The 26379-nt window shown below is 37.1% G+C and overlaps 1 protein-coding gene across 5 annotated transcripts in view; it reads left to right on the top strand.

The window, feature by feature from the left end:
- sash1a (SAM and SH3 domain containing 1a) overlaps window positions 1-24249 on the top strand; it is a 270649-nt gene extending 246400 nt beyond the window's left edge. For all 5 annotated transcript variants that reach the window (XM_028439240.1, XM_028439239.1, XM_028439242.1 and 2 more), the window contains 12 exons: window positions 343-478; window positions 1421-1824; window positions 6107-6184; window positions 7578-7721; window positions 9350-9482; window positions 10536-10705; window positions 11843-12052; window positions 14083-14233; window positions 14320-14448; window positions 17047-17987; window positions 21579-21710; window positions 22916-24249. In XM_028439240.1, the coding sequence (XP_028295041.1) occupies window positions 343-478; window positions 1421-1824; window positions 6107-6184; window positions 7578-7721; window positions 9350-9482; window positions 10536-10705; window positions 11843-12052; window positions 14083-14233; window positions 14320-14448; window positions 17047-17987; window positions 21579-21710; window positions 22916-23185 (2898 nt within the window). In that variant the 3' untranslated portion in view covers window positions 23186-24249. The remainder of the gene's footprint in view (window positions 1-342; window positions 479-1420; window positions 1825-6106; window positions 6185-7577; window positions 7722-9349; window positions 9483-10535; window positions 10706-11842; window positions 12053-14082; window positions 14234-14319; window positions 14449-17046; window positions 17988-21578; window positions 21711-22915) is intronic.
- Window positions 24250-26379: the final 2130 nt, after the last annotated feature.

The following is a 26379-nucleotide window of genomic DNA, read 5'->3' as shown; positions in this document are numbered from 1 at the left end:
TTATTGCACAAGAGGTAGGAGTGAATTGTCCGGTCTGTGGGTGTGTTTTGCGATCTGCAAGTTTGGAAACTCATGGTGAACATGCAAAATCCATGACTGTTATGTATTTTTTTGTGCATGTTTATTGTGCATGTTGTCTGTAAAAGCAATGCATGTAATTAAATGTCATGCAGTCCTTTTTCTAACACGTTGCTCCATCATTCCATCGCTCACCTCACTAAAACAATAATCAACACTCTTCGTCCCATCAGAGTGAAGTCTTTGGTGATTTCTTCATATTTTGGTCACTGTGTGTATTTCCGTCTCTATAAAACCTGCCTCTGTGTGTCTTCCTGACTGTAGTCTCGTGAACAGTCTGACGACGAGCAGTCGGAGGACTCGGTAAAGTTCAAACGGCTTCACAAGTTGGTGAACTCCACACGCCGCGTCAGGAAGAAGCTGATCAAGGTGGAGGACGGCAAAAAGCACGCCTCTGAAGGTTGGTTTCCAACGTATTCGTAACATCTAAAGTGATTCTTCAACTTTAAATGGATTTGAAAATGTTTCCGATGGTTGGGCGTCATGGTTTTAAACATTTGAATCAAAGCAAGTTAATTTGTCAACTGCCAGTCTTATTCAGAGGCATTGGCTGATCGCTTTGATGTTTTCTTGACTTCCGCAAGTCGCAACATGTCAAGAGATCAAAGTAAAACGTTCTCTAAATTAATGAAACCATAACATATTCAAAATGAACTTGCTGGAATTATTACGCAGAAGTCAATAAAACATCAAAGTGATCTGCAGATGCCGCTGAAGAAGACTGGCAGCTGACAGTCGAAACATGTCAGGAGATCAGAGAACATTTCCTGAAGAACATTTGTCTGAATAAATGAAACCTTAACATATTGTTAAGAAATGAGACAAAATTGAATTATTACAAGGAAATCAATTGAACATCAAAGTGATCAGCAGTCACCTATGAAGAAGACTGACAGTTGAAACATGTCAGGAGATCAAACTAAATATCCTTTAAAAAGTTGTCAGAATTAATGGAACTTAAACATATTGTAAAAAAAACAAGACAAAATTAACTTGCTGGAATTATTACACGTAAGTCAAGAAAAACGTCAAAGCAATCAGCAGACACCGCTGAAGAAGACTGGCAGTTGACAGTCGAAACGTGTCAGCAGATCACAGATAATTTCCTGAAAAAAAAGTTGTCTGAATAAATGGAACCTTAATATATTAAAATAACAAGACAACATTGACTTGCTGGAGTTATTGCGCAGAAGACATCAAAGTGATTAGCAGACACCTCTGAAGAAGACTGAGAGTTGACAGTGTAAATGTCAGGAGATCAAAGGAAATTTCCTGAAAAGTAGTTGTCTGAATAAATGAAACCAAAGCATAATATTGTCTTCATTCTGTTTCTATTTTTTAGATTTTCTGAACCTTGAGGCACCGACTTGTGAGGACAACAGTGCTCTGTACACGGGGGTCCTGAAAAAGCCCCCGCTGCCCCTGGAGGCCTCCCTATCCTCTCTGACACACGATCAACTCTCTCTGGACGGAGACTCGGACAGTCTCACCACGTCGCCTTCCTCCAGCAGCCTGGACACCTGGTCCGGACACAAACTAGTCAAAACCTTCAGCAAGACTTCCAGCACCCACGGGCTCATCCGACCCCCCCGGCGGTCCCCGGTTGGCTCTGGCATCCCTGGGGTGACGGGGAGCGGCTCGTCCTTTTCGGAACTCGACGGCTGTGGTTTGGACGACGATGGGAAACTGTCCCGGTCCACTACCGATGGAGAAATGAAGAAGGCGCTGAGCTCCATCTCCCACGGGGTAAGTAGTAACCAAGAGGCGCTCTACGCCTACTACGGCCTCACTAAACCTCGCCCCAAACACCACCCCCAATCCCACCTGCTGATCTCCCTGGATGACGGTCAGCCAGGCACGTTCAAACACCAAGCCGCCACCCGGCACCACGGCAGCTGGACTCACCGGAAACCCGACCCTAACTACGCTTACTCGACCAAACACCTGCTGTACCAGCGCTCGCGCAACGCCAAGACCCCTTTTTCCCCAATGACCCTCAAGCCCTCTTCCCCCTCCCGCAATGATGTAACCAAATCCAAAGGTTTTGGAAGCGGAGGAGGGGGTTGGGGGTTCCCGTCTCGCAGACTGCGAGCTCGAGCAGCTGTCAGCGAGTTGAACATCACCTACGTGGTGGAACGCAGCCTGTATGGTCACCTCAACTGGGCTCAGCTGGTCCGCCCCGTCACCCTCAGCCGCGCCGAGCGCCGCTGCCTTTTGGAGGAGGACCGCGAGGCGGACAGGAAGTGGGCGGCCAGCGTGGACCGCTGCACCAAGCGTGTGCTGTTGCGCATCCAGCAGAAGTCTGTGAGTTTGGACCGTGAGCTTTGAATCGGCCGCCTCGTGTGAGCAGGACCTGGTCTACCTTAAAGTGGCAGAATAGCTCAGAAGTTATGTAGAAACACCAAAAACATGCACTTATTGCACTAGGAAGGGAACACAACACTGATCAGGGCTGTAATGGAACTGTTGTCACATTTTCCTCGACCCAACCAATATTATTAAGTTAAACTTTCAGTTTAACTTAATAATATTCATAAAATATATTATAGCAGAGGTTTAATGGGTGCACACAAAAATCTGATCAACATTCATCTCAGCATTTAGAATAATGAGCAATCTGAACATTAATACAGGGAAGAACAGAGGGTTTAATTTGTTTTCGCAGTCATTTTGTGTATTTTAATTGTTATTTTGTGTATTTTAATTGTTATTTTGTGTATTTTTGTCATTTTGTGTATTTTTGTCATTTTGTATATTTGTCTGTCATTTAGTTTATTTTGTTGTCATTTTGTGTATTAATGTTGTCTTTATGTATGTTTTGGGGTCAGTTGTCTTGTGTATTTTTATTTTCAATTTTTTTAATAATTATTTTTTGTCATTTCCTATGTTTTTGGATTCATTTTGTGGTTTTTTTTAGTTTTATTTAGTTTTTTTTTTATTGTATCTTGTTATCATGAGTGTATTTTTTTCAGTTTTGGTTATTGTTTTTGCGTATCTTAGCAGTTGCCCTGTGTATTTTTTGTTGTCATTTAGTTTATTTTGTAGTCATGTTGTGTTTTTAGTTGGTTTTTTTTATATTTTTCTGTCATTCTGTGTATTTCTGTTGTCTTTGTGTATGTTTTTGGAGTCCTGTTGTGGTTATTGTTGTACATTTTTATTTTTGAGTGTATTTGCAGTTGTGTTGTGTGTTTTTCTATGTTTTTGGGAGTCATTTTTGTGTGTTTAGTTTGAGGGTGCGGGTCGTGCATGTGCCTCCCAGGCCGTTAGTTGCACTGAAGTAAGTATCTTCTAAAAGCTGTTTTTACTTATAATAACTGCACAGCACATAGCGTCAGTCCTGACTTCATCACAGGCATGAGAATGAATAATAAATCAAAATAAAGGGGCAGGGCTGGAAGGAAGGTGAAGCTATAGCTCTTATATTTAAAGTAGGTTGAGTCAGTGTCAGTGCAGGTGTGTGTGTGTGTGTGTGTACGGTTAGACAGAGACGAGCTATCCTGCAGCTTTGAGGTGACCTGAATCCTGTTCGTGTTCTAGTGACGTCACCGGAGGTCGTTCTCATCCAAAAGCCGCTCCAAACCACTTTTTCTGTTGTTGCTTTTTTTCCTCTTCTTTTTGGCCCGTGCCTCTGCCGCACATTTAAAATTTGAGTTTCCTTTTTTTTTTTCTTCCAGGAGTTATCTCCAAGAGATTTTTTTTAATTTGTGGGTGCATGTCCATCCCATTGCGTATCGTCATTTCATCCAAACGCTCATTTTTGGCGTCTTTGTACACTTGCCATTATTTCACCGCTCAGCTGTGATGTGGACTGTAGCTTTAAGACGTGTGAGCTGGTTCCGTATCGTGTTGTGATGTGTCGTCTTTGTATGGATTAGTTACGTCTCATTTGTGAAGCAATGGATGCTGCAGAACATACGTCAGGTTGGATGTCTTGTGTTTTTGTCGCTAGCGTTTACATGTTTTGTGTGTTCGGTTAAAGCTGCTGGAGACGATCATTTTTCATCAGATAAAGACAAAGATCAATAAATCAAAGATGGTTTGCTTAAAAAAAAAAAGGAAAAAAAAGTATTTAAGGTTGAAATTGTCATTAGAACGTTTGTTTTCAATCTCCACTATAAACATGCTTTTATCAATATTGTCGGAAAAGTTCTGCGCATTGCATTGTGGGATGTGGAGTCCCTTAGACCAAAATGCAAATTATTGGCTAAAACCGAAACATCGAAATAAGTCATTTTGCAAACTGTTAGTACCTAATTATTAATGCTTCAAAGAATAAGTCAATTACAAATATGACAATAATTATTTAGCACTGACATTCTCCAGCAATGCACAATATAAAATTTCAGTGCATCACTAGTTTTTACTTCATTCTTACCTGGATTTCTTGTGTTTTCCTCCCAAAAAACTTTGCTAAAGTAACTTCTCAACACATTTGTGGTGTTCTTCACGGAATAAAAGTCGTTTATTAAATTGAATGTTGAGGAGATATCACGTAAACACTATAGCAGTGTTTTTCGGCCTGTGCATCGTGACCTCATGTGGGATCGCCGATGGAGTTTGAAAATGAGAAGAGCACCATACATTAGGGATGTAACGTTTAATCGTAAGGCAGTTAAAAATCGATTCATAGGTATCACGATTCACATCGATAATCTGAAAATTGAATCGCAGTACTTATTTTAAACAGCAGAGGGCGTTATATATTGATCCTTCTGTTGTCCAGAGGCGGCGGGCTGAATCGCCTACTACTTTCTTTCTGGCCGCCTTCTACTCTTAAACATGTTCATAAATGATTCCTTACCCCTTTAGCACCGAAAGAATATCTGTAATATTACGTGAATATATGTAAAAGTCATGTTTTTCTATTAGCTCTTTCTTCTAGCATAGCATCTTTTCTTCACTGCAAGAATATCTGCATGCCAATTGACCACTGGGTTACCAGCGGCCTCTACTGGTTCAAACAAATATCTGATGTAAATACATTGCAATGACTGTTTTTTTTTTTTTTTGAAGTCCAATTGTTAAGGCACAAAATACTTTTTCAGTTTCACTTTTAAAAAGAAAAAGAACTATTATGCAGTTTTTGCATTGTTTACAATATATAGAACAATTATAGAACCAGATTTTAAATGAATAGGCTTCTTCGTCATTTGTATTATTCCTTTATTTATTTCATTCAAGATTTATTTTTAGTTAAATTGCATTGTTTTGAATAGTTTATCAAGGGATTCTTTTGACAATGACAATAAAAGGAAAATTGTACAGTATGTTCTAGTTTTTTTCCCAAAAATGAATAAAGGAATATTTTTCAGTCATCATATCTACAGTCCCATTTTGTAAAATAAATCGTGAATCGAATCGTATCGGGAGTTGAGTGAATCGTTAAATCCCTACCATACATTTTTCCGGAGTTATTGCACTTTTTCCATTTTTTTTTAGTCTGTTTAGGGTATCTTCAAAGGGGACAGCTTTTCTCAGAAATTAAGTTAGTAATTTTATATTCTCATGTCATAATATTTTCTTATGTATACATCTAAGTTAGATTTAGGACATTTAGGAAAAGGTTATAATGACAACCAGTCTGGTGGGCGATGTTGACGACTGTCTACTTGTTGATCTATGAGGAAACACTGTTTTTATCCGATAGAAAATATAATCGTCTCCAGAAGCTTTAATTCTTTTGTTCATCATTTATTTGTGCACCATTAAACGTGAAATATAACTGTGTCCTCCTGTATTTAGTTGTCGTCCTCTGATGTTAATTTTTCCCAGTTGTGTTTTAACAAAATTATTTAAAAAATCTTGCAAAGCAAATACTGTATAAATGCAGTATTTGCATTTCTCAATTGAACACAAATGGGAATATGTATTGGTCTTTAAATGCATATTTTGCCCACTGTTTAGTGTGTTTTTATGTGTGTTGGTTGGCTATTCACACACATTATGACATCATCACACATATGAAACCCATGTAGATCATGAGTCATTGAGGAGGTTCTCGTCTCATTGTGTCTCCACTCGCCCACAGAGAACCTGCAGCTTTGGGGGCTTCGACCTGACCAACCGTTCCCTGAATGTCGTCAACAACACCAGTGCTGAGGCCAACGTGAGTTCTTTTCTTCTTTTTTAATTCGGCACAGGAGTCATTTTGTTCATTTTCAAATTATTTTGTATGTTTTAGGAGTCATTTTTGTGTAATTTTAATGTGTGTTTTTTTAGTTGTCATTTTGTGTTTTTTGTTGTCAGTGTTTTTTAGTGATTTAGTATATTTCTCTAATTTTTTTTTATGTTTTAGGAGTATTGTATTTTGTCGTCATGCTAGTGTTTGTAGAGTGATTAGTGTATTTTTGTGTGTTTTTTGGAGTCATGTATTTTTTCAGATGTGGTTGTTACTGTTTTTGTGTATTTTTGCAGTTGTCTGGTGTATTTTTTGTTATCATTTAGTATATTTTTCTGTCCATTTGTATATTTTGTTGTCAGTGTTTTTGGGGGCGATTTAGTAAATTTCTGTATTCTTTGTCTATTTTAAGAGTCATTTTGTGTTTTTTAGTTTTGTAATACTGTATTTTGTAGTCAAGAGTGAATCATTTTGTATTTTTTGAGTTGTGGTTGTTTTTTTTGTGTATTTTTTGTTGTCATTTAGTATATTTTCTTGTCATTTAAAATTATTTAAAATAACAATATCAACAGTGGACAGACTATAACAGAAATCAAACCCCCCCAAAAAAAACCTCAAGGAGCTTGAAGTAGAATTTAAACTTTAACTTTCCGTCAATAATTACACCATTTTATTTATTTTTTAATGTTTAAAGATAGTTTGTTAATTTTGAACCAATCTGATATATTTTTTTTTCCAATTCTTCATTTAAAACTTTCATGATAGTCATTGGATTTTTATGTGAATAAAACAAACTAGTATTATCAGCGATATATAATATTTTTGATAACTAATTTGCCAAATTGTCGATATATATTAGGAACAACAATGGCCCCAAGAGAGATCCCTGGGGTACACCACATTTTGACGAAGTAGCGGAGAAGTTACTCATTTGAATGCAACAAACATAATAAAATATTCTGATTTACAGTGTCAAATGCTTTTGATATGTCTAAAATTATAATCAAATTGTGTTATAATCAAAATCATATATAGATGAGACAAAGTTAATTTATTAACAGCAGCAATGGTTAGAAAACAGGATGGGGAAAGTTTGATTATTGTTATTGTAATGTTGGAAAAAGGGTGGGACTAATAAGTTTATACTTCCACCCACTCCTCTTTTTGCTATTTGTTTGAAATAAAACAGTATAATCATCAAAATAATGCCTGTAGTTTTTGCCTTGTACAGCTCATTGGTAAGATGTGTAAAGGCCATATAAGTAAAACGACATTTCCTAAAAGCATAAAAATTCTGCCAGATTATCCTGAAAACACAAAAGCTCATAACGGTTTATTATGTGAACTTTTCACTACTTCTCTCTATCTGTTTTCCTTCCAGAATAAAGAGCATGAGGCCATATACAGAGAGGTGGTCAAATCCCCGACCACGTCACGCATCTCACTGGGAAAGAAAGTGAAGTCGGTGAAGGAGACGATGAGGAAACGCATGTCGAAGAAATACAGCAGCTCGCTGTCTGAGCAGGTAGACGTAAACACACATGGAAGTAATCATCCAAAGCGTTCCTGTGGAAAGTTCGCTTTTGTTGCAGCTTTTCCAGGGTTTCCCACTGTTTAAAGTTGAATTATGGGAGTCGAAGCATAAACTGTGTTTAAAGCAGAGCAGGTAACGTAGAAAAATGTGTGTTAAAAAACCTGAAAACATGGTGAAAACACCAACATTTTGGTGGAAGGTTTTCGTTGCACAGGCTGTGAGTGGGTGGGAGTGTTTGCGTTGGTTACAGAGTCAAAACAAATCGCATCACATGTTCACATTGGGACACATCGCTGCCTGGGTCCAGTGCTGAAGGTGGGTGTGGGCTGGTTGAGATCATCATGGACTGATGCAAGTGTCCCTCAGGGGTCACGCACTAACTGACGAGTTGCATTGTGTGTGTGTGTGTGTGTGTGTGTGTGTGTGTGTGTGTGTGTGTGTGTGTGTGTGTGTGTGTGTGTGTGTGTGTGTGTGTGTGTGTGTGTGTGTGTGTGTGTGTGTGTGTGTGTGTGTGTGTGTGTGTGTGTGTGTGTGTGTGAGCTGCACTGGCCTCATTCTTCTAACTCTGGATCAGCCTCAGAGTTGTGATGTGCCCATGTGTCATGTGTCGTTATCCTCTGCTGAACATCTGTGTGACCCACATTATTAGATATATATATATGAGTCATGGATGGAAACACAAAGAACCCAGTAGGTTGGACACAGTGGCCTCTAGTGGAGAACTGATGCAACTACAAACATGATTTATGCCGTTAAACTAAGAGCTGTTGACACATCATCGGGAGCAATACTAATTAGAATATTTGCATTTCCTGAAGAAAATGCAAGTGGCGATGCAGGCGCTGGCCTGCGTTGCAGTTAAAGTTGCCACCTTTCAAAAAAGAAAATAAGGGACACACGGGATTGTGAACAAAATCCTCAAAAACAGAAACATTTTGTCATAGAACAGTGTTTCCCAAACGTTATCGCCCCATGTACCCCTAAGCTAAACATTATTTATTAGTGTCTGCAGGCTCGTCTAAACTCTTCCCTGTGTCTCGTCCAACATTAACCTTGAATTTAGGCCTTTTTTTTTTATTGGTTTATTTTTGATGTTTTGCTTGTTTTAGAATTTGAATTTCACATTTTGGTGTATTTTAAAGAGTCGTGCCACAAATTATTATTGATGCATGAGAAAAAAAAAGTCTTTGCGCATGTAAAAAAAATTCTGTAATGTTAAAAAATAAACTGAAATGTTTCTGTGTACCTCCTGAAAGGTGTTCAAGTACCCCAGTTTGGGAACCACTAGAATATACAGAAATCTCTACAAAATTTTTAACCTCGTGTGTGTGTGTGTGTGTGTGTGTGTGTGTGTGTGTGTGTGTGTGTGTGTGTGTGTGTGTGTGTGTGTGTGTGTGTGTGTGTGTGTGTGTGTGTGTGTGTGTGTGTGTGTGTTAAAATAATGCATATTTTCTGTTGTTTTTCACTGGCTTGGTGGACCCCAGAAACAATCATAGAATTGGCTAATATTTTTGCCTGACAGAAACGTATGGAAAAAAAAAAAAAAATGATGCATGGTTTGATGCACCCTAGCAACATGTTTCCACTTTGACGTCCCTCTCTGTGTTTCTACGCTACAGTCCAGTCCAGACGGCGCCCCCGGATCGCCCCACCCCTCCCTGCCCGACACCTACTCTCTGGAGAAACCCAAGCTGAAGGCTGGAGGCTCAGTGGAAAGCCTCCGTAGTTCCCTCAGCGGACAGAGTTCAATGAGTAAGACAGTAATTACTTTCACATTCCTATTATATTTATGTTTTTAAACAGTTGAATATGTATTTACCAAAGTGTCTTCAGTGAATCACCACTAGAGGGAGCTAGCACCACATGTCTTGGTACAGTATCATACTTAGTCTCTTCCCTCAAACCATGAACTGATTCCAAATACGGTAATAACAATAAATCAAAAATATATTGGTTAATGTGAAATTTCAAAAAAATAAGTATCAAAGTATTTTGATATTTTCTATAAAAAATGTCAATTATAATTTTACACAAAACTGGGGAACCATGTTACAGTTCTATGTACAATTCTACACATACTGTAAACAATTAATAAAATATGTTTCAGATCAAGCTTTCCCACATTTTTCACTTAAAAAAATGGAAATCGAGTGGTGTACTGAGGCTCAGACGCTCACATCAAAAATAATAATACCAATATTATTATTGATTAGGAAGCCTAACATGGTAACCAATAGATAGGAAATAAATTAGAAGATAGATATTTGTTTTTAGTGTATTTTACAGTTGATTTGGGACCCATTGTTATTAGAGATGCTAACACAAGAGGAAGGTTAACTTTTATTAGGTTATTTTAATTGAACTTACTGTATATATAAGTTCAATTATATGTCTTGTTACCAAAGACAATCACCTCCATCTTGTCATGGTTTAGTTGAAGGAAGTTTTCACTCATCCAGTAGTTTTCTTTTTCTAAGCAGTCACACGACACCTCTATGGGACCATAGTCATCTGGGTTCAATGATAGATATAGTTGTGTCATCTGCATAGCTGGTAATCAACCTTACAGTTCTGTAGGCTTAGTCCTAAAGGAAGAATGTAAAGGCTAAACAGAAGGGGTCAAAGAACAGAGCCCTGCGGAACCCCTAAGTGCAGTGTTAATCTGTCAGATTCAAAGTGTACAAAGCTTACAAAATAACTGTAGGGATCATAATGGAAGGTAAGGGGCGTTGACTTAAGACCTTCTCAGTTTCCTCCTGAGTCGCCCTGCTTCAAACCCCCCTAATGTGTGTTTTTGTGTGTCAGGCGGTCAAACCGTCAGCACCACCGACTCTTCTGCCAGCAACAGAGAAAGCGTGAAGTCTGAGGACGGCGACGACGAGGAGCCTCCATACAGGGGGCCATTTTGTGGGCGGGCCCGCGTCCACACAGACTTCACGCCCAGCCCCTACGACTCAGACTCACTCAAACTGAAGGTGGAATACTTTATCATTTGTGTAATTGATAATTAATTACAATTATGACATAATTATAATTGTAATTGAAAAAATCTGCTTCAGTCTGATGTAATCATAATCGAATTGTAATTTCAAATAATTGACTTTGTAATTGTAATTGGAGAAAACTGGAGAACCATGTTAAAGTTCTATGGCTTACACACACAACGTATTTTGCGGCGTATAGGATGCTATTTTTTTTTTTCCATTTAAAGTTGAGGGTGTGGCTAATGCGGCGGAGCGCTTTGTGTGGATTCTTTAGTCAGTCACACACACATGTCCAGTGAAAGCTGGTGTCGGGAGGCAGAATATTACAGACAGTCACCCCTACAACACAATGAATTCACTGTAACAGCCACTGAACATCACAGTGAACTGAACGTTAAAAATACAGCTTTGGATAGTGTACGAAAAGGGAATAAAGCTCTCACAGCTTTAATAACATCGTGGTCTATGTGCAGGACGGTGTCGAGGGGGTGACAGCTGAAATCATACATCTGTTAAATGTTTGTTTTTATTTTCTGTGCCTAAAATAACATGTTTGCTTGAATAAAAATCAAATACCGGTAATAAATGTAAGTTTGTGGAGCGGGGGGCGATGCTGGCTCGTATGCATTTACGGTGGGAAGAGCGAATAAAAAGTACAATAAGGTTAAAAATGTAAGATATATCAGACAGTTTAAAAATAATGAGCGGCATGAAGTTGTCAAGTCACCACGTGACCAAACAAAGCTGTAAATGGACTGATATGCAGACGTGGAGCAGTGAATAGGAGACTTCATGTGGGGATGAAAACTCATCAGTTGAAACTGCTCAGAATACGCAAAAATACATGGAAATCTCCGTTAAACCTAACGGGAGTCTAGCAGCCCGCCTACCTGCTTGTTCTGATTGGCTGAGTTGTTTTACCGGCCACGTTTTATAATACAGCAGTGGGTTCAATATCAACAATATCAATATTAACAATTAAATGTTTCACATCAAAAATTGAAATCAAGGGATATAAATCATAATTGAACATGGATAATTGAAGACGTAATTGACCCCAACCCTGGTACACAGTGTAGTTTACACCGCCTCACACTTCTGGGCTTATTTTTTCCCCCCCTACCTCAGCGTGGAGATGTGATCGACATCATCAGCAAGCCCCCCATGGGAACGTGGATGGGGCTGCTGAACAACAAAGTGGGAACCTTTAAGTTCATCTACGTGGACGTGCTGAACGAAGAAGAAGAAAAGCCCAAACGACCCGTGAGGAGGAGGAGGAAGGGCCGGACCCCCAAGCCCACGTCAGTGGAGGAGCTGCTGGAGCGCATCAACCTCAAGGTAGAACATCTCCTACCATCAGGCAGACACGCCGCTTACACCAAATTACACACTTTGATTCTGCATTTGTTGCTGACGCGTAAACATTAACGCCCACGCTGTGGGAACCACGCCTCAGCTCACATCTGTCATCAAAGCCTCAGCGTGTGCGTTAGCCTCATATCATCTCCTCCACACTTCAGACCCTACACGTCTCCTGTTTAATGACTTTTAGCACTCATGGCTGCTTCGTCACCACTGGTTATTTGGAGTTTGACAGTAAAATTACCTCATTTTTCAGTTCTCTCACTCTTTAGTGTTTTTAATCATTGTCTCTGTTGCCCCGACGTAAGGCTGTACAAAGGAGGATGAAAAAATAATTAATTTAATTTAATAAATGGAGCAAAAAAAAAAAAAAGGTTTTAAGGCAACTAGACATTTTTATTTTATTTATTTATTTTCAAAATAATGAGCCGGAATGGTGAAATAAAATTTCTGTTAATTAATTTTATTTATATATAAATACATATATATATATATATATATATAATTAATTAACGTACATTTTATTTTAGCATTCATGCTCATTATTTTGTATCCTTGTAATTATTATTTTTATTTAAAAAAAAAAACAAAACAATATATATATATTATTTAAAAAAAACAAAAATATTTCAAGTTGAAGCTCATTGATCTTTCTCATTAATATACCATTAAATATACATTTAAAAGGTTGAATAAGTTAATTTGTTTTTTTGAATTTGGAGCTGCTGAGGAAACAGTTAGCATGCTAACAGATGTAGCATGCTAACAGATGAAGCGATTAAGTATTGATGTGTATGCATGTTTTTTAACCAATATAATCAACTGTTTTGTTCACTCCAGTAATGATGCTAAGGCGCTAACTGTGCTATCACGTAGGGTGTGGTTTGTTTTATTGATTTGTTTGTACCAGGTCAGCTAGCATGTGGCTTTGCTAGTCAGGTTCCACAGTGACGACTTTGATGTTCACTCATTCTCACGCTTTGCCACTGGGTTTTTCCTTTTTTTCAGGTCCAGCTAAAAAACAGACAAACAAACAAAGGTGCGGCTGTAGCATTGTTGCTACATGCTAGCTCACTCATGTTGCTACTATGCCTCACTTTTATGGTTGTAAACATGACCATGTTTGTGTGGTTTCATGTCATCCAAACAGTTTAAAAAAGCTATTTATCTTCAAAGTCATTGTGGTTCAAGCCTCCACCCTTTCCTTATTGTCTTTCCTCATTTGACTTTGAAGTGATCTTTTGGTGGCCCGGTCCCGTTAGCTAAGTTTTGTTTTGTTTTGGATGAGTTAGTGGAAGCAGACATGCTCAGTAAAGAAACAAAAAATGAATAACAGGTGGCAAAAAATGGTCCAAAAGTGGTAATAAATGTGGCACAAAAAGAGTGAAAAGTGAGCAAAATGGGCACAGAGAGCAGTGAAGAGTGGAAAAATGTAGAAACAGGTGGTGTGTAATGGCAAAGGGTAGGTTAAATGAGCAACCAAACAATAGTGAAAAATTGTGAAAATGTGGAACAAAAACAGGCAAAATGTGATATTTGCTGGTATTTATAGCTTATTTGGATGAAAAGTGGCCCAAAAAAATGGAAGTGGAAGTGTCAAAAAGAAAGTTGCAGGGATATTTATTTATATTTTTTTTTTTTTGAAAATGATTGAAAAAAAACATTTAAAAAAAGCAAATAAATCATATAAGTGTAAAAAAAGAACGTGCAAAATGGACAAAAATAGGGAAAAAAAATATATTTTATTGGCACAAGGTAGCTAAAGTCTGAAAAAAAAACTTTTTGAAAGATGGGAAAAAGGAAGTTGCAAAATGGCCAAAGAAAATGTGTGAAAAGGGATTTACCTGGAGGAATAATAATTAAAATTATGACATAATAAAGAGCCACATGTTGAGCATCACAGACCTAATAACAGCTTCTACAGTACGTGGTATCCTCCAGGGCTGAATTTTTGTCCACCCCTGCCCTCAGTCTTAACTGTTAGGCCACGCCCCTTTGTGAAACAGGAGCTGATGCCCACGTTCTTGTTCAACGGCTACGAGGACCTGGATACGTTCAAACTGTTGGAAGAGGAAGACCTGGACGAGCTGAACATCAAAGATCCTCAGCACAGAGCCGTGCTGCTCACCGCTGTGGAGCTGCTCCAGGAATACGACAGTAGGTCCACACCGGAACGTGCTAGAACAATAAAGACATCTTCTGTTCTCTTGACAAACATGACTCTAATGTGATAACGCTAACAGGTAGCAGTGATCCAGAACATAGCGGCCTGTCGGGCTCCCAGGAGAAGCTTCTGTGTGAGGGTCGAGGTTTAGTGGGAGACTCACCACGAGACTCCGGCTGCTACGAAAGCAACGAGAACCTGGAGAACGGTAATAACTGCTTCCTCATTAAGTCCTACAAAATAAAAGCTCACGTGGAATAGAATGAGCGTCAGATCTTCTCTTGACCTTCCTTCTGTTCCTGAGATTCCACCTCAAAACCACACCCTAAAGCCCCGCCCACCTCCATCTACAGCCAATCATAAAGCCTTTCCTGTCCTTAACTCCTCCTTCACTTTCTTTTTTTTTTTATCACCGTCCTCACCACTTTTCTCATCCTTTAGGCGTTCTGTGCCGTCAGTGCCAAAGCCCACTTGTTAATGAGAGGGAGAGACCCCCCCCAGTGCACAGAGCAAACCCCTCCCCACGCAGTCATGGACTCAGGGTCACAGCTTTCTCATCCAATGACTGGAGGCTGATGATAGATGGACACCAGGGGGAGGAGCTTAGAGAGCATTTCTGCTGAGTGTTTTATTTTGAAAGAAAGATCACATGTTGCATGTCGGACGATGTGACTAGATGTTTAAAAAAAAAGAAAAAAGATGGATGTCCCTCAGCGTTGGGGTCAATTACATTTTTCAGTTGCAATTACGTCTTCAATTACCCGTGTTCAATTAGGATTACATTGACCAGCATTTTTTCCAATTACAATAAAATTACGATATTTTTTTTATCCTTAGAAAATCAATTACAGTTATGTTCTCAATTACTAAAGTTCAATTACAATTAATCACAATTACTGAACCTGAAATAAATAAACTAATAAAATCCATCCATATTACGTCTTTTATCGTGTGAAATGTAAAATAAATACATTTTAAGAAATGCATTCGAAAGACCCTGAAAGAAACCCCTCAATAAATCCAATTAAAACAATGCATTATATCTAATATTTAAGTTCAATTACATTTAATCACAATTACTGAGCCTGAATTAAATAACCTACATAATAAAAATTAACCTTCCTTTTTTGTTAGCTTCCTGTTAGCATCTCTGATGACAACGGGTCGTAAATCAGCTGGAAAATATACTATAAATAAATATATATCATTCATTGATTTCCTATTTATTGGTTAACTTGTTAGGCTTCCTTATCAATATATAATAATATTTTTAGCATGGACGTCTGAGCCTTTTTTCTGTCATTATACGCCTAAATGAAAAACATTTATAGATGATAAAATGTGGTAAAGCTTGATATGAAACATATTTTAATAATTGTTAACTACATGTATAGAACTGTACATAGAACTGTAACGTGGTTCACCAGTTTTGCATTAAAATATAATTGACAATTACAGTTATGATTGACCCCAACCCTGATGCCCCCCCCCCAGCTCTATGTGCCTCTAATGATGATTCTCCGCCTTCTTTAATTAATGCCTTGCCTTCTTTTATTCATCGCTTTGTCTTTTTTTTTTATTTCTCTCTGTATACCTTTGTGTGTACCTGTCATTTCTGTGAAATCTGTCACAATAGGGACTGTTTAACTGGAATAAAACAAATTATATGTAAAACAAAAAAAAGACACTTTTGCTGCTTGTTTAATTTGTGTTTTATTCTTTTTTTTTCTCCTCTGTCTTGTTTTTTTCCTCTTTCACTAAAATCTTCCTCATATTTCTCAAGGCTTTACAGCTGTACAGTACATATGAATTACTCAATTTAACCATATAAATAATTAAAGTAATAATAACACATTAATCTTTATATTTATAGATATAGAAAAATAGAATACATAGAAAAAACTTTTAAAATATATAAATGAAAAATATAAAAATCTGTATAAAAATCATAACATGTGAATCTTGTTTTTATATATTTTTATTGGTTAAAAAAAAGCAGGATTTTATTATCTGCTCATTAATGACTTTTTTTTAATAGTCATTAATTTAAAAAAAAAGGAGCTATTATTAATACTTGTGTTTTTGCACATATGTAAAATGAAAGTTACTGTATGTCTTTATTAAATTTATTAATTTTTACCTTGGAATTCTATATTTTCCGTGACGAAAAAGTGACATTTGTATTTGTGGTAGTCGACATTAAATCACATCTCATATGAAAACTCTTTCCATAACATAACATCTTTGGAAAACCACACCCTGTGGCTCCTCCCCTTTTCATCCATCCATGGTAAGTAGCTTCATCCTTCTTCTATTCTTCTCCAAGTGTTTCCATTCACCTCTGCTTGTTGCACAAATATGTTGATATTGGCAAGTAGTTTTCTTTTATTTTGAAATATATTTGAAAAACAAATTCAAAAAGTAATGGGATGAGAGTCAGTAATCCTATTTGTTTACATTTTTAACGTGAAATAAGCAATGCATTAAAAAGTGTTGACTTCATAGATGTTTTGTGTCAAACTCAAGGCCTGGGGGCCAAATCCGGCCTTTTGGAACATCCAATTTGGCCCACAGGATAAAGTAAAAATTACAACAAAAACATAAATTATTGTGTAAATTACCCTCAACTGGTGCTTATATTACATGATTGCAGTTATTTTTAATGTTAAACTGTAGATAAAACTCAAAATTCTTAGATCGATACATCTTAGATTATTTGCTCGAAATAAGATGTAAATGGTTGAAATTGCTTTTTTTAACAGTTTGTTTTGTTGTAGGCTAAAAGTGTAATTGTTTTATTTTGTAGGTAAAAGCAGGAAACCATCCCGTTCCAGTCGTGGCTCTGCTGGTCTCCAGTCTCCAGACTTCCCGACTCTCCCCATGTGTCTCTCTACTGACGCTCTGCAGCACAACGGCAAATCACAGCGAGCAAAATTCCCAAAGAGGTTTTTCTTTAAGGGCTTCAGTCTGCTGGGCTTACGCAGAGCCCACAGACGCTCTCCTATTCCGACGAGTCGCAGCTGCGAAGACCTGGACGGGCCCCCGCACGCCACGGGGACGACGTGGAAACGCTCCCATTCTCTGGGCGATCTGCACTGGGAGCAAACGTGTGAGCAGAAGAAGGAGCTGCTGGCAGAGTTTAAACGTGTGTCAGATAACGGGGGTCCTACTAAGGATTCTAGAGGTGATGGTTCTCTAGTTCGGAACGAGCCCCCGCCCGTCAGTCCCAAAAAACGAGTGGATCGTCCACCTTTACCTTCCCAGTTGGTTCTTTGTTCTTTTAGTCCGACACCCTCGCCCAGCAGCCCCACACCCAGTCCTACTGACTCCAGGCTGAACCGGACTCACCCTAAAAAGCCCCCCATCCCCCCACCAGTGCCTGCCAAGAAGTCTAGAGAACGATTATTATCCAACGGCGTACGTCACCTTCCTCTCTCCCAGCCCTCCTCACCGTCTCCCACGCACTCCTTTAACCGCTCCCAGCCCAGTAGCCCCATCATCCGCAGCCCCAGCCCGTGTTTAACCGCCCCCGCCCTGCCAGCCAAGTCCCCCAGCACCCCGGCTAGCCCCCGTGCCAGCTCCTTAGGGTCGCCACTAGGTGAGGAAAGCTTTCCACCCTGGCTGAACAAGGTGTCTGTGAGCAGAAAAACCTCTCATACCAAGATGAGTCCAGACCTGCTGACGCTGCTGGAGCAACATCTGCAGGTGGAGGGGATTGATCTCACCCAGGAGCCGTACTCTGATAAGGTTAGCGTCTCAAAATACATGTTTTAACCAAGGTTCCACATGCTACGGTTTGTTTAGAGCTCCTACCGTTGTGAAGGATTCCATCTTCAGCTGTCACTCCGTCACGTTTCCAAGGTGAAAGTGAAAATAAAGTTAAGCCACAGCCTCAGGCTAAGCTTTTCTGGAGTCAGCCTTTATCGTTCAGCTTCATAACACTGAACAACTGAACTCAACATAGGTCATGACTCATGATCACTACAGTGATATACATTCCTTTATCAGAGGACCAAAGTTATTCCACATTTTGTAAAAAGTCAGCTCCAAACGGGCCAGTTGGATTTTTGCTCCAATATTACATCATAATGCGGAAACTCCTCCTCCTGTCAATCCTGGCTCCTCCTACCCTATAAGAATGTGAGTTTCTCCCTCTCAAACTACCTCACAGGTGAAACAAACAGCGAAAACAGGTTGATAATACAGTTAATATCCTTACGTTCAGTATCTATCTATAAAAGCAAGAAAGTTCTGTGTGTGTGTGCGTGCGTGTGTGTTTGTGTTTATGGAGCGAATATCTCGCCGACGCGGTGTCTGTTCGACCTGAAACTTTGTCAATGGCTTCCTCATACCAAGTGTGTGCATCTGTTATTTTGGAGTAATTTGGTGCAAACTTTATTTACCAATTTATCATGCGCATGTCCCATAGAAATAAACCAGGGAAATTGCACATGCTATTTTATTTTGCACCCGCACATATACCGCTTTATGTCACAGGACGTACACCTCTTTGTATATCCAACCTTCAAACACACTCATCTGGCCATAATTGACAACTCTATTTAAGCGCCTACATGAATACATACGCTCCGACGGGCATTGTACTAGTATTTATAATCCAGTGTATAGATAAACCGAAGGGCACTCACAATCAGTTCCACTTTTAGTAGCCGTTACACAGCCTTGTATCGCCTTTATGGCAGCAGTTGGACAAAACAATGGACTATGTCTGTGGTCAATATGTGAGGTGAGGATAGGATTAGGGTGTGGAAATAATTAGATTACGAAAGCTATATTAAAATATCTTCATGTTTTCGTCAACTAACAAAAGCGAAACAATCAAAATTACCTTTTTTGTTTTGTTTTAAAAAAACATATAAAAAAGGAATAGATTAATGCAGCTAGGAATAATGGTGGCAATTACATTAGTTAAGTTTTTTTAATTTAATTTTTTATTTAAAAACTTTTTTTATATATACGCACCATTTTTTAATAAAATGCGTTGTTTATCAAAAGGAAACAAACTAAAACAAAAAAACTACTTTTTTTGCGTGGAAGGCGGGACAAGGCGATAAGTGATCCAATAGGAAAGCTCATGTGATCTCACATTGATCACATCAAATTAAACATTAATTCCATCCCATATCCGTTTGATCAATGCTAATTTAATCTTTAAAAATGCTTTATGTTTATCTGTAAAAGATTTAATTGACTAAAATTGTATTCTCATTTATTTGAATTGATTACGTCTGGGTATTTTTCGAGTACTTAATGTGTCAAACTCAAGGTCCGGAGGCCAAATCCGGCCCTTTACAGCATTCAATACGACCCGCAGAAGAAAGAAAACATGAATTTTAATAGCAAATTGTGGAAAGAACTTAAAATATTTGGACGAATCTGGCAATTTCTCACAAAAACAATTGCACAAAATCAAGATTTACAGTTTTTAAGTGAATTGAACTAATATTGAAAGCTTGTACACATTATTCTATCTAAAATCTACGTCCCACTTGAGATCAAATTGGTCTGTATTTGGCCTCTAAACTAAAATAAGTTTAATACGTTAGTATACAATTTCTGACACGGCCTATGACTTAAAACTAAATCAAAATTAACTCATGATTGGTTATGATTTTTTATTTTTTAACACTTCCAATGAGATCATCGCTTTGCTTTTGAACGACGTTGAAAAATAGTCTTTAATAAAGTCTGGAGTCGACCTCTCTGTTGTTGTGTGTGCGCTAACGCTGCTTTATGTGCAAAGACTTTGTGAGTTAGTTTGGGGGGCGTCTGTGTGTATATGATATAATTATAAAGTGTGAGCCTACAGGGGACAGACTGAGTGTGGCTGTGATGCGGTTCAGACTGTTAACTTTATGAAGGCAGACGGGTTGTAAAACCTTCTGCCACTTGCCAGAAACCAAGCTTTTAAATATGGTGGAGCCCCCCCCGGCCCCCCAGCAGGAGAGTAACGCACTGGAACAGATGAACATGTGGTGCGTCACACCACAGCGCTGTATTACTGGGTTACTGTTTATTAATGGTGGAGCAGGTCACCAGTGGTGGAAACTAGGGCTGGGCGTTATGGACCAAAATTCATATCTGAATGTTTTTTAGTCATAAGTTATAAATATCTTTTTTTTTTCATTTCATTTTATATCTTTATTATTTATTTCTATTTATTTATTATTTGTATTTATTATTTTTTTATTTTGTTTACTGAATATTGTTATTGTTGTTTTTTATTGTTTATTTTATTTTAATCTCTATTATTTGTATTAAATATTTATTTTATTTTGTTTCTTGATTGTTATTCTTTTTATTATTTATTTTATTTTAATTTCTTTATAATTATTTATATTTATTATTTATTTTGTTTTGTTTCCTGAATATTATTATTGTTGTTTTTATTATTTATTTTATTTTAATCTCTATTATTTGTATTGATATTTATTTTATTTTGAGCTCTATTATTATTTGTATATTTTATTTATTTTATTTTAATTTCTTTATCATTATTTGTATTTATTTATTTATTTTGTTTTGTTTTTTGATTATTATTGTTGTTTATTTATTTTAGTTTCTTTATTATTATTTGCATTTGTTTTTTTATTTTATATTGTTTCTTGATTAATATTGTTTTTATTATTATTTATTTTATTTTAATCTCTATTATTTGTCTTTAATTATTTCATTTGATTTCTTGATTATTATTATTGTTTTTTATTTTTTATTTTATGTTAATATAGTATTAGTTGTATTTATTTTATTTTGTTTTTTAATTATTATAATTACCCTGAAAAATAATAATACTAAGCACAAAAAAGGTGCTAAAGGTTTTATTACTATTTATTATTTAGCTTTTCACACAGTAAATATCAAAAAAACAGAATATTCTGCCCTATGCGGCTATAAATCCTCTTCAAAATAAAAGCATTGATCTCTTATGAACTGATTATTATTATTATTATTATTATTATTATTATTATTATTATTATTATTATTAACCCATTGAAAACAGCTCATCAACCTACTTTTGACTCCACTAGTTTTTTCCGTGTTAAACGTGCACGTATGGAAAAGTTTTAGCCTCATAAAACCCTCTGAAATCATAAATTCTAATTGATTTGCACTAAAATCAGGAAATGGCCGTGATTGTAAAAATATTTTTACCAATAGCTCACATTTTTATTTCGGTTCGAGTTTTGATCTGTTTTATTTACCCGTAAACTCCAGTTTTATATTCTAATAAACAACATGTAAACAATGATGTCACAGAGTTTTCTAATGTCTGACTATTTAACAAGTGTTGATGAACAGTAATTATTGTATTTGTAGCACGGCCGCTGTGGGATTCCTGAGCCACTGATGCAGCGTTACTCAGAGGACCTGGATCAGCCCGTCAAAGAAGTTCTGCCTCTAATGGATCAGCTGAGAGTCAGAGAGCTACGGAAACAGCATCGCATGGCTGTGAGTGCACGCTAGCAACGTTAGCATGGTACTAACGCTGGGACAGTAGCAACGCTAGCACAGTAGCATTGTTAGCACGGTAGCAACGCAAAGACAGTAGCATGCTAGCACTGTAGCAATGCGAGCACAGTAGCAACGCTTGGACGGTAGCAACGCCAGCACGGTAGCAACGCCAGCACAGTAGCAATGTTAGCATCTTAGCAACGCAAAGACAGTAGCAACGCTAGCACGGTAGCATTGTTAGCACGGTAGCAACGCAAAGACAGTAGCATGCTAGCACTGTAGCAATGCGAGCACAGTAGCAACGCTAGGACGGTAGCAACGCTAGCACGGTAGCAACGCCAGCACAGTAGCAATGTTAGCATGGTAGCAACGCAAAGACAGTAGCAACGCTAGCACGGTAGCAACGCCAGCACAGTAGCAATGTTAGCATGGTAGCAACGCAAAGACAGTAGCAACGCTAGCACGGTAGCAACGCTAGCACGGTAGCAACGCTAGCACGGTAGCAACGCTAGCGCAGTAGCAACGCTAGCGCAGTAGCAACGCTAGTACGGTAGCAGCGCTAGGACAGTAGCAATGCTAGGACGGGAGCAAAATTAGGACTGTAGCAATGCTAGCACGGTAACAACATTAGGACTGTAGCAATGCTAGCATGCTGGCAATGCATTACTAATGCACTACATTAGGACTGTAGTAACGCTAGAATGCTAGCAACACAAGGACAGTAGCAACGTTAGCACATTAGCAATGATAGCAATGCTAGCACAGTAGCAATGATAGTAACGCTAGCACAGTTGCAAAAATAACAACAGTAGGACAGTAGCAATGGTAGCAACACTAGGACAGTAGCAACATTAGCACAGTACCAACGCTAGCACAGTAGCAGCGCTAGGACAGTAGCAATGCTAGGACGGGAGCAAAATTAGGACTGTAGCAATGCTAGCACGGTAGCAACATTAGGACTGTAGCAATGCTGGCAATGCTAGGACAGTAGCAACGGTTAGCACAGTGGCAATGCTAGCACAGCAGTAACGTTAGCACAGTAGCAACGGTTAGCACAGTAGCAAGAAAATAATAACCTTGTCTGAATAAACTAAACTAAACAGACTAAATTGCGACTAAAACAAAGTTCCATTTTAGTCAAAAGACTAAAACTATATCAAAATGTCCTGTTAAAATAATACCTTGGGGTTTTTTTGTCACAGATTCCCTCGGGAGGATTGACAGAATTGTGCCGGAAGGCCCCGCCCCCAGGCAGCATCAGCTCAGTCTCTGATTGGCTGGTTTCCATCGGCCTGCCCATGTACGCTTCCTGTCTGTCGGGGGCAGGGATCGACTCCCTGAGCCGCGTGGCCGCGTTAACGGAGACTAACGTGTGGGAAGCAGGCGTGCACGACCAGAGACACGCTCGCCGACTCCTCAACGAAGCCCGATTGGTCAGTGCACACGGGGAGGGGCGGAGCCTAACCGGCTGAGGAGGGGTCTGAGCACAGCACAAGCATTGCTTCCCGTCCACTAAAAGGTCATTTTGTGTCGTTGCTTCCTACGTTTACGGCGTTACCGCCACAACTTAACATCAGATGCCTTTTCATAAAAGACTTTTATTCTGAAAAGACTTGGATCTGCCTTTAAGGATGATAGCACACGTTTTTCTAAAATTTCCTTTTTCTGGACGTTTCACTGAATTCACCAAACAATGACGAGCCGTGGATTTCTTTGTATTATATTACGACACATATCATCATTTTTTTGTCCATTTTGGCAGTTAAAGCTTCTTTCATTTTGCAGCCTTTACTTTGAAGACCAGTCACTGACACCGTGATGTCATCTCCTACTGTATTTCACTGCACATCTGGGCTGCACATGTGGCTCCATTGGTTTTAATGAAAAGCTTTGGTTTTTTTCTACAGAAATCACAGTTTTTCAACTTCCTGATAGAAACAAACGGATGTTTTTAACATAGTAGGGGTGTCCCGATCTATCGTTTAACTCATGTTACGGTACCGATATTTCTGCTTCAGTTATTGGTCGATATTGATATCAATCCGATACAAAATCATTGCGGATCAAACACACTTTTAAGACTTATTTTCTCGTATAGAATGTTAGAAAAGTCTTGATTTTACTCAAACAGAGAAGAATAGTCAGCAACAGTCGGTTTAATTATTCCTATTATTATTATTATTATTATTATTATTATTAGTATTATTGTTAGTATTAACCAAAGGGTTCCAGGCATTTTAATGTTTAACAGAAGAATATTCTACAACTGAAAAGAATAAATAATAAAAATAAATAAATAGGTGACCCTGAAGAATAACGTCAATAAATACAAATTAATAATAGAATAATAAAATCAATTAAAAAATACATTTGAAGACCCAGAAAAACAACCTCAATAAACTAAAAAATCATGTTTTTAAATTGAATAATAATAACCATTAGCTTAACTAAACTGTAAGAATATTCTACAATAGAATAGAAAAAAAAAATGTAATAACCAGAAAAACAACCTCTGTAAAAAAAAAAATAATAATAATAAAAAAATGGAATAATCATGTTTTTAAATTGCAAACAATCATTAGCTTAACTTAAAAATAAAAATATTCTACAGTTGAATAAAATATATGAAAAATAAAAATGAAGACCCAGAAAGTTACCTTAATAAATAAAAAAAAATAATTGTGTTTTTAAATTTCAAAATAACCATTAGCTCTGGGGTTTTAAAAAAAATAAAAAATAAAAAATTATTATTCCTTTTCAAATTTAAACATTGCACACAATTTTAAACAACTGTATTTTATGCTTTCAAAGATAAATCCAGTTCAAATGAAATGCTGATATAAAAAAGAGCTGTTACGTTTATTTATACAGTATAACAAACATTAAAAAACAAATGATATGATCCAATACTTTTCATTTTTGCTGTGATTGGACAGATATAAGTATATATAAGTGCAAAAGAACCATTTAACTTAAACATAACAATATTTTCTGCAGTTGAATAGAATAAATATAATAAATTAAATACATTTCAAAACACAGAAAAATAACCTCAGTAAATCAAAAATATATAAATAAAATCATGTTTTTAATTAAATTGCAAAAATATTAGCTTCACTTAAACATCAAAATATTCTACAATTAAATTGAATAAATAAAAAAAATTGAATTAAAATTTATTTGCAGACCCTGAAAAAATAATCTTAATAAATTCAATAAAAACAGTATTTATCACACATTATTGATTCAGGCTGATATACAGTAACCCAATACTTTCCTGATTTTGGACCAATATTAGATATCAATATTGGATCGGGACATTCTTATTTTTAACTGATATATTTATTGAATATTCAGCTCAGATCATTTCAGAGAAGTTTAAAAAATATAAATAAATAAAGGCTGAATTTGTATTCGTCTACAAGCAGTTGCAGCAGTTGCAGCAATCGGCAACACGTGCAACGAACGTGGAAAAGAAGAAGAAAAACTGAACCTGGAAATCGTAAATTAATTTATTCCCATTTTCAGTGAAAGCAGGAGATAAAAAGTCAAAAAAACGAAGCTGACGACAGATTTTGTGGATTTCACGTTTGGAAACTTTGACCAACAGTCGTTACAAACTGGAGCAGCTTTTATTTTAATATTTTTTTTTTGCAGTGGGCACTTGTTGAGCAGATTTTAAAACATTTAAAACAAGTGATGCTAAAAAGTGTTGGTAAATAATGAGCATATTACTGACACTGTACATGCACTTTAGACGGCTAATCCAGCAGTTCCACAGGTTAAAAATAGGTTTATACTGGTATTTTATCACCATCGAGTCCCCAATGCCAACGTTTTCTACTTCTACTTTAACCTTCTTTTACTCACTTTTACTTTTATTTTGAAAACAACATAAACACATTCTTAATTACATATACAAAATGCTCAGCAGAACGTAGGCATTCTGTATGTGTAATTCATATTTAAATAACTTATTTTGTTGCTCTTTTAATCATGTCACCTGTAATTAGTTGTACTATATGAACAGCAATACTTTTTAGCATTTTTATTTTAATTTTTTTTTTTTTTTTTGCTCTATAGCCGTAAAAAAACCACAGTATGTTTTTGTTTTGTTTTTTGTAAATATGTGTACAAATGATTTTATTTGGTTTTCATCTACCTAATGATTGTCCATATACAGATTTGCCTGTGTATTGAAAACAACTAATGTTCATAACTATTTGTCATTCTGATGATATAATAAAAAGGTTTCTCTCCATTCTCTGACCCTGTGATTGACACACACACACACACACACACACACGCATGCTGCATTTATTTTCAGGGTAAAACATAAAATTAAGGTACAAATTACATTTTTTAAGATATATTTTACATATATATTTTAATTTAAGACAGAAAATATAGTTTTTTTTTATTAATAATAACTTTCATCTTTAGGGAACTAATACTTAATTCCTACTTGTTGGTAAAAATGAACAGTTTTATGAATATTTCAGCCATTCCCTTGTTTAAATTCCACACTGATTATCTCTGCCTGCTAGCCAGATGCCTTCTTGTAACTAAGATTTAAAATATTATTTTTTTTTTTACCAATTTGAGTCCATTTTTGCGTATTTTGACATTTTTCTGCAACTTACACCAAACATGCCATATTTTAAAA

The sequence above is a fragment of the Gouania willdenowi genome, chromosome 24 (genome assembly GCF_900634775.1).
Source record: "Gouania willdenowi chromosome 24, fGouWil2.1, whole genome shotgun sequence".
Classification (NCBI taxonomy): domain Eukaryota; kingdom Metazoa; phylum Chordata; class Actinopteri; order Blenniiformes; family Gobiesocidae; genus Gouania; species Gouania willdenowi.
The sequence above is the reverse complement of the archived record's forward strand: the minus strand, read 5'-3'. Positions and strand labels throughout refer to the sequence as shown.